This window comes from Octopus sinensis, unplaced genomic scaffold, assembly GCF_006345805.1.
Source record: "Octopus sinensis unplaced genomic scaffold, ASM634580v1 Contig17787, whole genome shotgun sequence".
Classification (NCBI taxonomy): domain Eukaryota; kingdom Metazoa; phylum Mollusca; class Cephalopoda; order Octopoda; family Octopodidae; genus Octopus; species Octopus sinensis.
The window spans coordinates 22,501-39,700 of NW_021835323.1; the positions used below are offsets into that span (position 1 = coordinate 22,501).

The 17,200-nt window shown below is 39.4% G+C and overlaps 1 protein-coding gene across 1 annotated transcript in view; it reads right to left on the minus strand.

Moving 5' to 3' along the window:
• LOC115231207 overlaps positions 1-16,262 on the minus strand; it is a 34,791-nt gene extending 18,529 nt beyond the window's left edge. The window contains exons 1-2 of the mRNA XM_029801279.2: positions 16,044-16,262; positions 6,098-6,149 (exon numbers count right to left, since the gene is read on the minus strand). Of these exons, the coding sequence (XP_029657139.2) occupies positions 6,098-6,149; positions 16,044-16,228 (237 nt within the window). The 5' untranslated portion in view covers positions 16,229-16,262. The remainder of the gene's footprint in view (positions 1-6,097; positions 6,150-16,043) is intronic.
• Positions 16,263-17,200: the final 938 nt, after the last annotated feature.

Sequence of the window (17,200 nt, forward strand, 5' to 3'; positions counted from 1 at the left end):
CTTTCCCTCTAGGGAACGAAGGCGCATGTGTAGGTTGCAATGTCTTCTCTTCACTCGAATACTTCTGTGTATACGATGTTCCTAGCTGTCCTTTTGGGCGATAAAAAGGTCGAGTTGTGTCCCCTAGACAGAAAATATGTTGCATATAAAAAGCTTAGATTCTCGACCCCATGTCGAATTTATCGATTTTTGTCAGAACTGGGGAAACTTTTCAAAATTTTAGCTGCGTTAGTTTTGAATTATAACATTGGGCTATGTGTGTGTCAAGTTTCATCAGAATCGGTTGAAAGCCGTGGTCAGGGTGAGGGTACAACCTGACAGACACACAGACACACAGACAGACAAACTGCCGTTTATATATAGAGAGATACTGATTGAAGGCGACGAGCTAGCAAAATTGTTAGCACACCGGACAAAATGCTTAGCGGCATTTCGTCTGTTTTTACGATGTGAGTTCAAATGCCGCCGACAACAACTTTGCCTTTCATCGTTTCGAGATCGATAAAATAAATAGCATTTGAGCATTAGGCTCGATGTAATTGATTTAACGCCTCCCTCGGAATAGCTGGAGCTTAGGTGTTTTTGCTCACTAAACACTCACAATACCCGGTCTGGGAATCGAAACCGCGTTCTTACGACCGCGAGTCTGCTGCCCTAACCACTGAGCCATTGTGCCTCCACTGTTGTTGTTGCTATCAGTATTGCAGTTGTTATTGCTACGGTACATGTTGTTGTTGTTATTAGCAACGAAAGTACTTCCAGTAATAGATGGAGCTGTTGTTATTACTATAGCTGCTACTGCTGCTGTCAAAATTATGTTTAAAATACTACGTGATGCACCATCCGAGGCGCGAAATTTTTTTTTCCCACGAGAGTTCCGCACACCAGTTATGAACTCACTTGCATACAGCCAATCAGAGCTCAACTATCAAACTAACTTATTAGCGCACAAATAATGATCGATAGGATAAGGTCACATGGGTAACGAATGCCCATGCTTCTTTTCACTTTTAAGAATGCTTGTTGTTCTTGTTCGTGTTTCAACCATGGCTGCCTCTGCAGAGTTATTTGTGTTGTTGTTTACTTTGGAGGCGCAATGGCCCAGTGGTTAGGGCAGCGGACTCGCGGTCGGAGGATCGCGGTTTCGATTCACAGACCGGGCGTTGTGTGTGTTTATTGAGCGAAAACACCTAAAGCTCCACGAGGCTCCGGCAGAGGGTAGTGGCGACCCCTGTTGTACTCTTTCGCCTCAACTTTCTCTCACTCCACTCTTACTTCCTGTTTCTGTTGTACCTTGTATTTCAAAGGGCCGGCCTTGTCACTCTCTGTGTCACGCTGAATATCCCTGAGAACTACGTTAAGGGTGCACGTGTCTGCGGAGTGCTCAGCCACTTACACGTTAATTTCACGAGCAGGCTGCTCCGTTGATTCGGATCAACCGGAACCCTCATCGTCGTAACCGACGGAGTGCTTCCACCACTTTGTAAAAGAGCAAGGGGAGAGGGTTGCTAGCACATCACCCTCTACCCACATCTTTACCATATGGGGTCCTAACAAAATCCTATAATAGGTATAGATGCCGATCTATGTAATTACTTTGTTTCCTTTTAAAATCAGACATAATTTGGCGATCGGTCGACTTGCAACATCGTTCTTCGTCTTTAGTTTACTTGGTAAAGTGTGTTTGTTAACTTGACAACAAGATCAAAGTGAGCTCTGATTGGCTGTACGCAAACGAGTTCATTACTGGGGTCCGGAACTCGGGTGGGAAAAAAAATTCACATCCGGGGCGAAGCAGTAATTCATTTCTTGAATGGTCTTCACTTAATGTCCGTCACATCGCCGTCACAAGGGTTGCGGATCCGTGGAACAAGCTGCCAGACGAGATGGTGAAGATGCCGACGACCGCTTTGTTCAAAGTCTCCCTTGACCTCAAGTGGCCTGAACTCTTTACATGAACACCACCCTGTACTTAACTCCATGTCCCCCTACATGGCCTTGCTATTTGCTTTTGAGCCAAATTAACTAACTAACTAACTAACAAGGAGATATCTTGTCCGCCATAACTTCGGGGGGAATTGTCGCTGACTCGTTCCACTATGCTGTAACTAAACACATCAATACGTTGGATTTAGCAAACTGCCCCGTCTCTCTCTCTCTCTCTCTCTCTCTCTCTCTCTCTCTCTCTCTAATATGTGTGTGTGTGTGTGTCTTACGTATATATGTGTATATTAATGTGTGCAATAACGTAACAAGTGTTATTTTTTTAAGGACACGAGAGACCTGAAACTATGGTGAAATTCTTATATATTTCTACAATCGCATACTTTGTGATTTTATTGACAGAGAAAGAGCGCGATTCTACAGAGTATGTGTGTGTGCAATAGATTATACAGTACAGGTGTTTGAATATCCTAACAAACGCTGATTGGACAGTTGGACAGAATAGAACAAGAGGATTATACTATTTGGTAATCATTTTTTTACTACCCACAAGGGGCTAAACATAGAGGGGACAAACAAGGACAGACAGAGGGATTAAGTCGATTATATCGACCCCAGTGCGTAACTGGTACTTTATTTATCGACCCCGAAAGGATGAAAGGCAAAGTCGAGCTGGCAGAGACGTTAGCACGCCGGGTGAAATGCTAAGCGGTATTTCGTCTGTCGTTACGTTGTGAGTTCAAATTCCGCCGAGGTCAACTTTGCCTTTCATCCTTTCGGGGTCGATAAATTAAGTACCAGTTACGCTCTGGGGTCGATATAATCGACTTAATACCTATGTCTGTCCTTGTTTGTCCCCTCTATGTTTAGCCCCTTGTGGGTAATAAAGAAATAGGTATTTCGTCTGTCGTTACGTTCTGAGTTCAAATTCCGCCGAGGTCGACTTTGCCTTTCATCCTTTCGGGGTCTATAAATAAAGTACCAGTTACGCACTCGGGTCGATGTAATCGACTTAATCCCTGTGTCTGTCCTTGTTTGTCTCCTCTGTGTTTAGCCCCTTGTGGGTAGTAAAGAAATATATATATATATATAATATATATATATATATATATTATATTATATATATATATATATATATATATATATATGTATATTATGTATATTCCGAATTCGTGTGAATGCGTTATAGAATAATATATCAGTTGAATTAAGTTAAAACATGGTCTGACTGATTTTCACGTTTATTATTATATTTTAACGTTAAAAACTATTTTGTAATGTTCATAAAGTTCAATTAGCGCTTACACGCGTTTGGTAGTAATCATCAGATTAATTTCAAATGTATTTAACTGACAGTTGAGTTCTTGACAACTGTAGAACTTCTTAGAACGCTCGAACAAGCCGAATTTTATGGAATACGGATTTGACCAATCAGCATGCAGCTTCAACGTTACGGTTTGCCAGGCGTACCGATATTCTGTAATTTGTTTATATTCATATGTTAAAGATACTTTTTTAATCCACATCATTAACTGGTTGTTATATTATTGTTGTTATTTCCGTTCAGAACAGGTTTGAAGATTTCAATAAACCGTTTTCCTTTTATCTTTCTTCCAACCTTACTTGTGCCACGTAGTTTGTGGAAAGGAAAAATTAGAAACATTTTCTGACCACATGTTTCGTTCAATGGAATTTGGCGAACATTGGTGATCCGGATTTGTTGTCTGTGGACGAGTGAGCGTTTCGATAATGCATTACCTGTCTCAACTATATATATATTTCCTCGCAATTCGAGCATTCATATATTTCTTCGCAATTCGAGCATTCAATGCAGAAGATCAAATTTCTGCTTTTGCAGTTCATATCTGCATTTGCGAAAATCTGTCCATTTTTTTGTTCTAATGGATCTACCAGTATGTTTGTACTGACACGTTCCACATCTGTTATCATTACACTTGTATACTGTGAATGTCTTATCTTCTTTGTTCATGTTGAATTTTGCCTTTGTTAATAGTTGCCTTTTGCTTAAGATAAATGTTTGATTAGTTATATTTTTTTAATATTTCACTTTGTTTTATGACTGGCAAAATTTCTTTTGGTGATGTTAAAAACGTTTTGGTGATGCGGATTGTGCCATTTAAGAAACTCTCTGCGCTTTTTTCATATCTACCTTCTGCCGGTCGAAATTAAAAATCCATAGATTTTGTTATATTTTGAGTTGTATTTACCGTGTTTGTACTACCAAGCCTATATAAACGTGTATACATACATACACGTACAAGAATTCCAAAACTTGAAAAACAAATTCAAATAAAAGTAAAATATAATTGCATAGTGTGTAGTTTGAAAATCACATCTCGGGAATTTTTGCTTGTTTAGCATAAAAACTGGATTATGCCACATGATATTTCATGGTCGATTTTTACGTTTGCAAACATTAGAGCAGACTCACAACTGGATTTTGTCAATAAAGAAACTTTTATGATGAGCCTCGTTTTAAATATGTGAACTAATGAACGTAATCTCATTTCAAGAAAAGTGAGACAGCAAGTTTACTAATATTAATGATTAAATTTCATAGAATATTTGGCTGGTGATTCATTTTATGACATACTCGCTTTAGAAATGTTTCGTATCTCTTAATATACTTTTCATACCTATATCGTTTTACATAACTTTATCTTTCTCCTCTAAAAGTATATCTTTTATATACACACACATAAATTCTTTATTTTTGCTTTTTTTTTATTATTCTTTACATTCTCGCAGCATATACTCACGTTTTTGATACCTTTCCATATCTCTCCTTCCACATTTTTATATTATCAAAACAATATCTAACTTTTAACTTACTAGGAAAAGGCGAATTCCTTGTGCTATCTTTTAATATAATCTTTCTGTTCCCTTTTGTCCAATCAGATCTTGATAAGATATTCAAATATCACCACTGCTTATTTATTTAAAGCCAGTTTTATGTTTCATTTTTCATAATCGTTCGGAGATTGTGGCGAGAAACCGAGAAACATAAAATAACAACTTGTGTATTTCCGACCTTTCTCTCTCTCTCCCCCTCTCTCTCTCTCCCTCTCTCTCTCCTATTTGTGTGCGCGCGTGTAGGTGTGTGTGCGTGTGTGTATGCTGACAGAGAGACGGAATTAGAAAGAGATAAGGAACGATGCACACACACACACACACACACACAGAAGGTCGCTGCAGAATCGCATGATGTCGGGTCCCCCACCCATTGTGTGCTACCTTGGGTGCTTTCTAACGTCTCGAGTCCCCCTAATATAGTGAGTAATATGATAGTAGGACACAAAGGTTGCTTATCGTACGTGTGTGTGTGTGTGTGTCCATATAGTATAGTGTGTAGTTAGTAGCAAAAAGTAAAAGTCTGTCCCAGGTAATTTGGATTCCATACATTACGTCATGAAATACTATTTGTTCTTTTAATGTCAGGTTATTCTCGAAGTCCCCCGCCAGATTAGCTTCAGTCTTCGTGGTTTTAAATTGACGATTTCTTAAGCAGTTGAATTAAAGTATCTGGATATGGAAGAAGGTTGATCACAAAATACGAAACTTTTACTCTTTCGTTACTAACAACATACTGTTATAATAAAATGAATATCAACATGTATCCGATGTTAACCTGTCGACAATATCACTCTTTGTGTGTGTGTGTGTGTGTGTGTGTGTGTGTGGTGTGTGTGTGTGTGTGTTTTACTGAAATGTGACAATGATTGAGACGTAGCTCTATCTTGTAACAAAAGAGCCCACATCCTACCTACAATACTCAGTAAAACAATAAACAATTAAGTAATGATAATTGGGCTGTTTAAGGGTTTAATTAATTGAAAAAAAGAATGGGGGAGGACAAAATATCAAATATCAAAACAAACAAACAAATAATAAAATTTAAGAAAATAACAACAAAGACAAAAAAAAAAAAACGAATTACAAAATATTTCAAAACTTAATTCTATCAGTTAGTGCAACTGGCGTATTCGAGAATTGATTGGTTGGAAGGGATTTACACGTGACGAAGGAGATTTGCTCAAGTGGGGAAGGGCAGTTTGGTTAAAAGAAAGGGGGTGAAGGAAGTTGGGGATTTTTGGCATTTTTGATAGACTTCAATGAAACAGATAGCTCATACCTGTTGTTGTTGTGGTTTCGCTGGAGGGGGGTTCCTGCTTTCGATATTCGGTCTGGAAGAAAGACGAGACATAATTGCAAACAGTTTCATACACACACGCACATATATATTAAATATATATATATATAATATATATATATATATTATATATAGATATATTATATAATTATTATTATTATTATTATTATTATTATAATGATAATAATATGAGGGAATATTATTCCAAACTTACAGGAAAAAATTCAATTTAGAAGTACTAAATCAGATTTCATAAAATATAACATATATATAAATAAGAAAAAAACCCCACCTTTTATCAATTCAACAATGAAAAATTAAATTATACCATTTAGAAAAATTACATATTATATAAAGATTAAATATAAGATAAAACATTGTTATATGATTTATCTTATATTTTTCATTATTGAAATGATAACAGGTGGGGGTTTTTTAAATTTATATATATATATATATATATTATACATATAAAGCATAGTTTAAATTCGATTATCATTTGTATTATTATCAATTGAAAGAGCAATGAATGCCATCAAAGTGACACTGGGGTACGAAGTCCAATATACCCATCAGGACTACCCGTCTGATAAGTGTATACCAGGCACACGCATCACAGTTATATGTGCGCGACATGGTCGATAAAATGAGTACCAGTTTAACACTGGGGTCGATCAAATCAACTTGACCCCTCCCCAAAACTGCTGGCCATGTGACAAAATCTGAAACAATTATTATTATTGTTGTTGTTGTTGTTATTATTAAGGCGGTGAGATAGCAGAATCGTTAGTATGCCGGACGAAATGCTAAGTTCAAATTCCTCCGAGGTCGACAGTGAAACACCGAGGTTGATATAATTGATTTATCCCCTCCTCACAAATGTGAGGCCTTGTACTTCCAGTAAAAATTATAATTATTATTACTATTATTATTATTACTACTACTACTACTACTACTACTACTACTACTACTACTACTACTATTGTTATTATTACTACTACTACTACTGTTATTATTATTATTAATATTATTATTTATTATTATTATTAGACAATACGAAGAGTCCTTTTAAAATATTTTTATTACCATCATCATTATCATTATTATTATTATTATTATTGAGTGGGAGAGCAGTGTATGCCAACAAAGTGACTCTGAATAAGGGTTGTTTAAGGACGTTGAACGAAACACCCATGTTTCCGAAGGTAAATTATTTAAACTCTAAAGAATTCCTCTCAACAGATGGCTATGATGCTCCCCCACTACTCCTGCTCGTGATCAGAGATGCACATATTGTCAGCCCCCAAAGGGCATGCTCAAGTGGTTAAGGTCAAGCAACTGACAAGCAAATTTGTGGTAATGAGCAGAATATTTGCTGTAGCCCATCTTTTATACCATTATTATTATTATTATTATTCTATGTTTGACTTTTGCTTTATGTCTGTACAAGTTGGCTCCAAGTCTCACCCAGAGACCTCAAGAGACAACAGGTTGGAAGTTCTGTGCCATATATTTGGTTTTTTTTTTTTTTGGGTGTTTTTCTAGTGAATGTCTAATACATAAAAATAAAATTTTAAAATAAATAAATAAATAAATAAATAATTAAATAAAAAAAAAAGTTTGTTTTAAACCTTGGGATTACATAGAGAGTATTTTGCGTAGGATATGAGCAGTTCCCATGAGCACTATCTTTTGAATTTCTGCTATTTTGGGGTTTCCTGGTATCTGAGTTAGGTAGCAATCAGTCCCTTTCGCTATCATTCCCAGGGAACCTATGACAATTATTATTATTATTAATGCGGCGAGCTGGAAGAATTGTTAACGCGCTGGGCGAAATGCTTAGCGATTATTTTGCCCATCGCTAACATTCTGAGTTCAAATTCCACCGCGGTTGACTTTGCCTTTCATCCTTTCGGAATCGATATATTAAATACCAGTGAAGCACTGGGATCGCTGTTGCAGTAATTCGTCCGTCTTTACGCTCTGAGTTCAAATTCCGCCGCGGTTGATTTTTAATTCCCTGTTCCTCCTATCTTCTCTTCTCTCTGCTTTCAAATCCTCTCTGTTTCCAACTCCAACCATCGTTTGTAGCCCATCTGCATGGTCCCTTAGACTCTCACTAATCCGAGATATTTCTACTCCGGTTAAGTAACCCTTCCTCCTAATCACTCTCACTTGGTTCATTACTCTTTTTACTCTTTTACTTGTTTCAGTCATTTGACTGCGGCCATGCTGGAGCACCGCCTTTAGTCGAGCAAATCGACCCCGGGACTTATTCTTTTGTAAGCCCAGTACTTATTCTATCGGTCTCTTTTGCCGAACCGCTAAGTGACGGGGACGTAAATACACCAGCATCGGTTGTCAAGCAATGCTAGTTGGACAAACACAGAAACACAAACACCACACCACACACACATATATAATATATATATATATATATATATATATATATATATATATATATATACGACAGGCTTCTTTCAAGAGACCGATAGAATAACAAAGAATAAGTCCGGGGTCGATTTGATCGACTAAAGGCGGTGCTCCAGCATGGCCGCAGTCAAATGACTGAAACAAGTAAAAGAGTAAAAGAGTATATATATATATATCACGTGCTTGCATTGTGTCGTTTCCATAATCACAGTCATTATCATTACCACCATCGTTCTACCTATAGCATTTATAATTATCAATAATAATATGGGTTCCGGTATCTTGCAGCAGATCTTCGTGGCTATTTATCAAATATTCGGCAATACCTCGACTCCAGTACTTATTTCATCGACCCCGAAAGGGTAAAAGGCAAATTTGACCACGGCGGAATTTGAACTCAGAATGTAAAGACAGACGAAATACCACTAAGCAGTTCGACCGGCGCGCTAACGTTACTACCAGCTTGTCGTCTAAGTAGTAGTAGTAGTAGTGGTAATAGTAATTTCAAAAAAGTTCAAAAGATAGTGCTCATGTGAACTGCTCATATCCTACGTAAAATACTGTCTTTGTAATCTCAAATTTTAAAACAAACTCATAATTTTCTTATGTTTTCTTAAACATTTTCTAGAACAAAACTATGTGCAAAACCAAATATATGACACCCTAGGCATAACACCAGCATGAACTTCTAACTTGTTGTCTCTGGATAAGACTTGGAGTCAACTTGTACTAATACAAAGCAAAAGTCAAACATATAATAATAATAATAATAATAATAATAATAATAATAATAATAATAATAATAATAATAAACAGTGGCTCTTATGGTTTCTGATCTTAACTGATTGGAAGTGTTATCATGTACATTGTTTTGTCTTGGTATAAAAGATGGGCTACAGCAAATATTCTGCTCAATACCACAGATTTGCTTGTCAGTTGTTTGACCTTAACCAGTTGACCATTCCCTTAGTGGCCCTTATGTGCATCTCTGACCACGAGCAGAAGTTGTTGGGGAGCATCATAGCCGTGTGTTGAAAGGAATTCTTGGAGGGTTGGATAATTTACTTTGGAAACATGTGTGGTTCGTTCAACATCCTTAAACAACCCTTATTCAGGAAAATTCTATGTGCTGTTTATCTTGATATGAGATCATGTCGCGCACATATATTTCTTTACTTGGACGAAATACCTATTTCTTTACTACCCACAAGGGGCTAAACACAGAGGGGACAAACAAAGACAGACAAACGGATTAAGTCGATTACATCGACCCATGCGTAACTGGTACTTAATTTATCGACCCCGAAAGGATGAAAGGTAAAGTCGACTCGGCGGAATTCGAACTCAGATGAACGGCAGACGAAATACGGCTACGCATTTTGCCCGGCGTGCTAACGATTCTGCCAGCTCGCGCACATATGGTTGTGATGCATGTGCCTAGTGTACCCTTATCAGACGGGTAGTCATGATTAGTATACTGGGCTTCGTATATTTTACCCCAGTGTCACTTTGATGGCATGCACTGCTCTCTCACTTAATAATAATATTATTAATAATAATAATAATAATAATAATTATAATAATAATTCTGGCACAAGGCCACCAATTTTGGGGGAGGGATTATATCGATCCCAATGTTCAACCAGTCCTTATTTTATCAACTCCGAAAAAGATGAAAGGCAAAGTCAACCTCGGCGGAAAAAATAATAATGATAATGTTTCGAATTTTGGCAGAAGAGCAGCAATCTAGAGAGAAAGGGAGCAGATGATAGTATCGATAATAGAACTTCACTGGTCCTTTATTTTATCCCTCACCCCCAGATTCTACCTCTTCTTGACTCTGATTCATTTGAAAACCCATGCAGGTTACATATGCTTCTCCTCTCTAATACTCAAACGTTTCACCGCTCCCATTTCAGAGAGTGGAGCCTCCTTATGGACACGTATATGTAGAGTGGGTCAGCACTCTCCGATCCCTACCAAAATATCAGTTACTTTTGCATCATGTCTCCCTCCTCTCTCACTCTTTTAAACATGTTTGTTTCTTCTATCGCTCACTGAATTTCAATCATCAAACACTCTTCAATCAAATATCTTCTGGATCTGAGGAGCAGGAGTGGCTGTGTGGTAAGTAGCTTGCTTACCAACCACATGGTTCCGGGTTCAGTCCCACTGCGTGACACCTTGGGGAAGTGTCTTCTGCTATAGCCCCGGGTCAACCAAAGCCTTGTGAGTGGATTTGGTAGACGGAAACTGAAAGAAGCCCGTCGTATACATGTGTATATATACATGTAATATATATATATGTATGTGTTTGTGTTTGTCCCCCCAACATCGCTTGACAACCGATGCTGGTGTGTTTATGTCCCCATAACTTAGCGGTTCGGCAAGAGAGACCGATAGGATAAGTACTATGCTTACAAAGAATAAGTCCTGGGGTCGATTTGCTCGACTAAAGGCGGTGCTCCAGCATGGCCACAGTCAAATGAGTGAAACAAGTAAAAGAGTAAAAGAGTAAAAGAGAGAGTATTCATCTCACTTTACTCCTCTCCGAAGACTTCAAGAGTCACAACTCTTGCTCTTTCTCACTACTTCCATCCTTCCCCGCTCTCATTATTTTCCTCCCTGTGCCGCCAGAGTACTGAAACTGAAGCTTTCTCACTCCTCAACTCTCTACATTACCCCCCCCCTATTCGCATCCACCACCAACACACAATCACTTCCTCCCTTTGATCTCTGTCTCACATCCAAATACAACTTCTGCCAGGCGATAATTGTCTCTGCATAAGGCGGCGGGCTGGCAGAAATGTTAGCACGCCGGACGAAATGCGTAGCCGTATTTCGTCTGTAGTTACGTTCTGAGTTCAAAATCCGCCGAGGTCGACTTTGCCTTTCATCCTTTCGGGGTCGATAAATTAAGTACCAGTTACGCACTGGGGTCGATGTAATCGACTCAATCCGTTTGTTTGTCCTTGTTTGTTCCCTCTATGTTTAGCCCCTTGTGGGTAGTAAAGAAATACGTATTTCGTCTGTAGTTACGTTCTGAGTTCAAAATCCGCCGAGGTCGACTTTGCCTTTCATCCTTTCGGGGTCGATAAATTAAGTACCGGTTACGCACTGGGGTCGATGTAATCGACTTAATCCGTTTGTCTGTCTTTGTTTGTCCCCTCTGTGTTTAGCCCCTTGTGGGCAATAAAGAAACAGATAATTGTCTCTACATCTGTCAGGTCACCCGACCTCTATCTTATTACAACTACCTTTCTTCGACTTCTTAAACATTCCCCAAATCTCAGGCTCTGTCAGCTGATTGATAGCTCTTCCACCAGTTCTATCCTTGGCATTAGTATGCTTCACCACTGGCACATGAGGAATAGCTAGGCGTGTGATTGAAACGTCCTCTTAAGCAGGCTTCTTCACCTCTCCCACACAGCTAAAACTGATATTATTATATGGTTCACTTGTAACCTCAGTGGTCCAGGCAGAACTCCGGACCTACAGTTCCTGGAGAAAATCATAAACCTCTACAAACTGGAAGGCTCTTACTCGGCACCAGAATTCCTGCAACATCGTTATCCAAACTACGAAAGATGCCCCTACATATCACACAGTCTGCAAAAACTCTTGCCTCCTAAGCTGCAGACAATCATTTTAGTCATTTATCCAAGAAACTTTACCAAATTGGTGGTATCTCCCTTGTCGCTACTTTTCAACCATGAAGCTTCTGAGAGCAGTACGCCCTCGGAGAAAGCTTCTTCGCATCGAGCCCATCACTATATACACAAGGTAAAGTTCCACCCATTCACTCCTTTCCATACGCCGAGCACCTCTTGTGGTTTCAAGCCAGCAAGGAAACCAGTCCTGACAAATGAACCTTCCATTACCCTAAAAAAAAATTGCTTCAGAGTTTAATACTATTCTCACCAAATTTTTTAATTTTCCCCCTCCCCCTCCCCCAAACACATCTTCTAAATTCTACCTACCACTCTATCTAACTCACTTCCAACACGTTAAAGGTGACAAAGACAGTCATTAGCAACCTTTCCCAGTCCCTTCAAGCTTTCTTTCCCTTCTCATTTCTTTATCGCCCACAAGGGGACAAACAAGGACTGACAAACGGATTAAGTCGATTACATCGACCCCAGTGCGTAACTGATACTTATTTAATCGACCCCGAAAGGATGAAAGGTAAAGTCGACCTCGGCATAATTTGAACTCAGAACGTAACGGTAGACGAAATACCGCTAAGCATTTCGCCCGGCGCGCTAACGATTCTGCCGGCCCGCCGCCTGTCTCTCCCTTCTTAATAACCACCAACGTCGCTTTCGTAACACCGTGTTTATGCCTTATATGTCATTCACCAGGGGGCTCCAGCTTGAGAAACTTGCTCAAAGTACTCTAGTTACCCTCGGCTGTGTGATACGCGGACCTCTATCAAAACTGGCCTTCGATTCATTAGACATTCTCTGACACACAATTCTGATGAGCGCTAAGGGTTTAATTTTCGAATGAGTGTCTTATACTATAGCCTTGTAAGTAGACTTGGTAGACGGGAACTGGAAGAATCCCGTCGTATATATATATATATATATATATATATATATATACACATGTGTGTGTGTTCCCGACCACCGTTTGGAAATCGGCGTTGGTGTAGATATGTCCCTGTAACTTAGCAGTTCAGCAAAAGAGACAGATTGATTAAGTACCAAGTTTAAAAATAAGTAAGTACTGGGATCGATTCATTCGACAAAGAATTCTCAGCATGGTCGCAGTCTAATGACTGAAACCAGTAAAAGATAAAAGATTGTAACAGCTGAGAGTCATAATGGAGTACACTGCCTATGATGGTACTCTTGCTGGACACCCAGATCACTTCAACTGCAACCAATGGAAGCCCGGTCGACTCATTGCCAGAACACCCTTCAGAAATATCCTATGGGCTCTGAAACTTACATGTCTTGTCACTCCCCTCCATACTCTCTTTCTCTATCTCCCTTTTTATTTGGATCTGGTTTACTTTGTGCTCCTCATTCTACCCCCACCCTGCAACTTTTCCAACTAACACATCTATAGGCCTTTCTTGTCCCCTGTATTCCTCTGTTTTGTGTCCAATTCCCCCATTAGACCCCACCACATTGGCCAATATTGTAGGTCCTTCCTGGTTAGAATCTCATACCCCCCCCATGGAATTCCTCTGCTGCCCATATTTTACCTACAGCCGCAGACTTACGACGACCCTTCAACGGGGCCATTATTGGCACCGGTCCCCGGGGTGTATGGCGGGGTTCCTGCAAAAACCACGAGAACAACCTTTACTTCGAGACCAAACTCTTGAAAATAAGAAATGCAAATGTCGTCACCATCACCATCATCGTTATCATTATCACTGCCAACTCCGTTTACTCCATCTCCAATACCACAAGAACCACAAAAATTGCCAGAACCATCACTGTAACCATTATTATTTATACTACCATTACGACCACCAACGTAATTATAATAATTGTTTCAAATTTCGGCACAAGTTCAGCAATTTTAAGGATAAGGATGTGTGGATTTCAAGGGCAGGGATGTTAGTTAGTTAGTTAGTTAGTTAATTTGGCTCAAAAGCAAATAGCAAAGCCATTTAGGGGGACATGGAGTTAAGTACAGGGTGGTGTTCATGTAAAGAGTTCAGGCCACTTGAGGTCAAGGGAGGCTTTGAACAAAGCGGTCGTCGGCATCTTCACCATCTCGTCTGGCAGCTTGTTCCACGGATCCGCAACCCGGACGGAGAAAGCTCCTCTCCTTCGATTGAGATGAAATCGTCGCAGGTAGAGCTTTTCGGAATGACCCCGCAAGGGATATAGACTAATACTTATTCTATTGGCTCCGAAAGGATGAAATGCTAAGTGGATCCCAACAGGATTTGAATTCAGAATATAGAGTCAGAACAAATATGTCAAAGCATTTTTCTGACGTACTGACGACTCTGCCGGCTCGCCGCCTTAATTAATTATCTTTACTATCAGAATCATCAAGGTAATCGACATGGTCACTATTTTCAGAATTTCAACTCCTTTGCAATGGTTTCAAATTTTGGCACAAGGTCAGTACATCGACTCCTGTGTTTCAAATGGTTCTTTATTTTACAGAACCTGAAAGGATGGAAAGTAAATTCGACCTCGGCGAAATTTGAACTCAGAACATAAAGACGGGTGAAATGCCGCCGAGCATTTTTACCAGCGTGCAAGCGATTTTGCCAACTTGCCTCCTTCTCACTCTTTTATAACAAACACACACACACAAACACATACAGACCACACACACACACACACACACATACACACAAACACATACAGACACACATACACACACACACACAAACACATACAGACACACACACACACACAAACACATACAGACACACACACACACACACAAACACATACAGACACACACACACATACAGACACACACAAACACATACAGACACACATACACACACACAAACACATACAGACACACAACACACACACCACACACACTTACACTCACATTTTATCACTCAAGAATATAGGCGTTACTCAAGGTGATAGTTTCATGTCAAGGCACTAATTTCGCATTTTGGTATACTAGACACCTTGCTACAAAGCGCTGGGCCGCTTGAGTAACACCTGTATTATGTTCTCATCTTACAAAGAACAGCTTTGACTATTGTCTTCTGTTTGTCCGGTTATAAACCCAAACGTGCCGAAATGTGTGTGTGAGTGTGTGTATGTATGTGTGTGTGAGAGAGAGAGAGAGAATGAAAAAGTGTGAGAGAATGAAAATGTGTGTGTGTGTGTGTGTGTGTGTGTGTGTGTGTGTGAACGTGTATGCTCTGTGTAACGGAACAAAGAATTATGTGACCAAGAAGAGGAGAAAGTAGTACTCAACACGTACTTGAAATTTTTATTGTATTTGTTGTAATCTGATAATTTCATTGACCCTTACTCCGAGTTTTATGCTTTCAACTTTCCAACAGCACGCCGGAGATTTGAAACTTGGAGTAACTAACTGTTAGTTAATATTTTTAGTTTTGTGTGTGTGTGTGTGTGTGTGTGTGGAGATGTTTTATTTGGAACACATGAATCAGGAGTGCTCAATACATGCTTTAGAATATATGACAATTTTTATAGGGAGTTTGTCTCATAACTCGAGTTTTACACAGCTGCGATCTTCAGGCATAACAGTCACGCCTGAAGATCACCGTGGCGTGAAACTCAAGTCGCGAGATAAACTCTGTTTCAGTTTCACTATAGATAGATAGATAGATAGATAGATAGATAGATAGGCAGGTAGCTAGCAGGCAGGCAGGTAGGTAAGTGGTTAGGTTAGGTAGGTAGGTAGGTAGGTAGGTAGATAGATAGATAGATAGATAGATAGATAGGGGGGAGATAGGTAGGTAGGTAGGTAGATAGATAGATAAATAGAGAGAGAGAGAGCGAAAGAGAGAGTGAATAGATTGCCTTACCTTCTGATTATTAATGGAATCTGTCCCCCTGCAAACTGAAAGACGTCCTGGGCCTGTTTGTGTGTTAATCCACCGGCGTCTTTGCCGTTCAAACTTAGAAGTATGTCACCACGTTGAAGATACCCAGCAGCCGGAGTGTTCGGAAAAACCTGCAGAAGATAACAAAGTTCTTCATTAATGAACATGTTTTCATTGGTTTCAGTATCAAAGCAAATTTTAAAAAAACGTATTCCTGAGCGTTATACTAATACATCTGTTTGTTTTGTACACCACCTGTCTTCGTCTTTTGTTTATATATATATATATAACTCCCTATACTATATATATATATATATATATATATATATATATATATATATATACTGAGTCTAGTTTGTAACTCATCCTGTACCTCTTGTTTTAACTGTCTTCGCACCTCTCTTTTATTCTCTCTCTGTCTCCTTCGCTTTATACAGTGTAAAGCGTGACTGGAGAAATCTAGAGTTGGTCCTTAGCCTCGGTTATCTGGCGGGAAGTATTAGACGGGGCATAATTATCAGCTTGGCTAAAACGACAGCCTCTATCGCAGGGAACCATCTCCAATCCGTTTAGTTATTTCACCCTGCCACCTAGCGGCGGCAGACGAAATACAGGACTTGCCCCCAAACTTGCAAAGTGCACAAACTGACCGAAAGCCAATGAAACGTATAGAACTGATACGATTTGAACCTTCAGACTTGGTGGGAGAATTCGATGACAATTTACCTAGAACTAAACACCTGCTGCATAAGAATTGGTCAACTGCATAGTTGTAAAGAATTATTGGACATTGGAAGTCAGGTCGCGATAACATGTGGACACTTAGTTACACCTCCCCTTCACACATACACACACCTCTTACGTTTTAAGTTCAAATGTTATATGCAATGACCTTGCGTTTCACCAAACAATTTGGGATCGATCGATAAATACTGTTAAGTACAGAGGATTAATTTCAGTAACTGTACTCCTTCACCGAAATTTCTGGTCTTGTTTTCGTTTTTGGTGCAGTGTCGCAGCTAAAGTGTTTGCTCCTCGGGGTAGCTCTTGAGTTTGCCGTCCCTTATACAGGCATATACAGCAGCCCCTAAAGTGCAGCCTCTATAAAAGTATCGCCCCGGGGTAGATCGCCCCCATCG